The following is an 873-nucleotide window of genomic DNA, read 5'->3' on the forward strand; positions in this document are numbered from 1 at the left end:
GGGGGGGGGGGTGGTGGGAGGCTCAGCGGGGACGGAGGAGCAGGGACAGGAGCGTCAGCAACCAGGCACGGAGCCAGCAGGGGGAGGGCCACGGGGACAGGGCTGGTCTCCTGGGGACCCTGAGACAGGAGCCGGAGTGGCCATGAGGGCCTGGGCTGTGGGCAGCATTGCCCAGTGCACAGCCTGCGGGAAACTCGGGGGTCTGCGGGAGACCCCCCCAGCTCTGCAGGTCACCAAGGGACCTGGTGTGGGGACAGGGTCTCTGCAGAGGTCATCAGTGAAGGGTCCCGAGATGGGCTCCTCCTGGGGCAGGGTCCCTCATGCCATGGCCGTGTCCTCCCCAGAGACAGAGAAGGGGACACAGACCCAGAGGAGGAGCCCCGTGGAGACGGAGGCAGAGACGGCAGTGAGGGGCCACCAGCCCAGGGCCACCTGGAGCCCAGGAGCTGGAGAGGCAGGAGGAGCCCCCGGAGCCCTGGAGGGAGGTGGACACCGCTGCGCAAAGGCGCCCGACTCTCCACACAGGCCAGTCCTTCCCGGGCGGTGGGCAAGGTCCTCCCTTCCCCACGTGCAGGGACATGCAGCCGCCCGCCCAGTGCCCAGGAGGCGGCAGCTGCCCCTTACCTGCGGTGGTGCAGTGGACGATGGCCACTCCCGTGAACACGCTGTGCTCTTTGCCGCTCAACCTGCGAGGCCCAGAGCCCGCTGGGCACTTAGCGGCCAAGGGGCAGCGACGTGCCCCGCCCCGCCCCTGCCACGCTACCCCACCGTCCAGCCATGGGGTCCCCAGGGAAGGCCTGATGCAATGACATCTGAGGGGCGCCATGTAGACGGCAGGGATCACCACCCCAGGGCCTGAGAGACGGTCCTGCT

At 69.6% G+C, this 873-nt stretch overlaps 1 protein-coding gene across 2 annotated transcripts in view; it reads right to left on the reverse strand.

Moving 5' to 3' along the window:
• Asmtl (acetylserotonin O-methyltransferase like) overlaps positions 1–873 on the reverse strand; it is a 24,996-nt gene that overhangs the window by 17,054 nt on the left and 7,069 nt on the right. For both annotated transcript variants that reach the window (XM_015506835.2, XM_048784641.1), the window contains exon 5: positions 625–686. In XM_015506835.2, the coding sequence (XP_015362321.2) occupies positions 625–686 (62 nt within the window). The remainder of the gene's footprint in view (positions 1–624; positions 687–873) is intronic.

This window comes from Marmota marmota, unplaced genomic scaffold, assembly GCF_001458135.2.
Source record: "Marmota marmota marmota unplaced genomic scaffold, marMar, whole genome shotgun sequence".
NCBI classification, from domain to species: domain Eukaryota; kingdom Metazoa; phylum Chordata; class Mammalia; order Rodentia; family Sciuridae; genus Marmota; species Marmota marmota.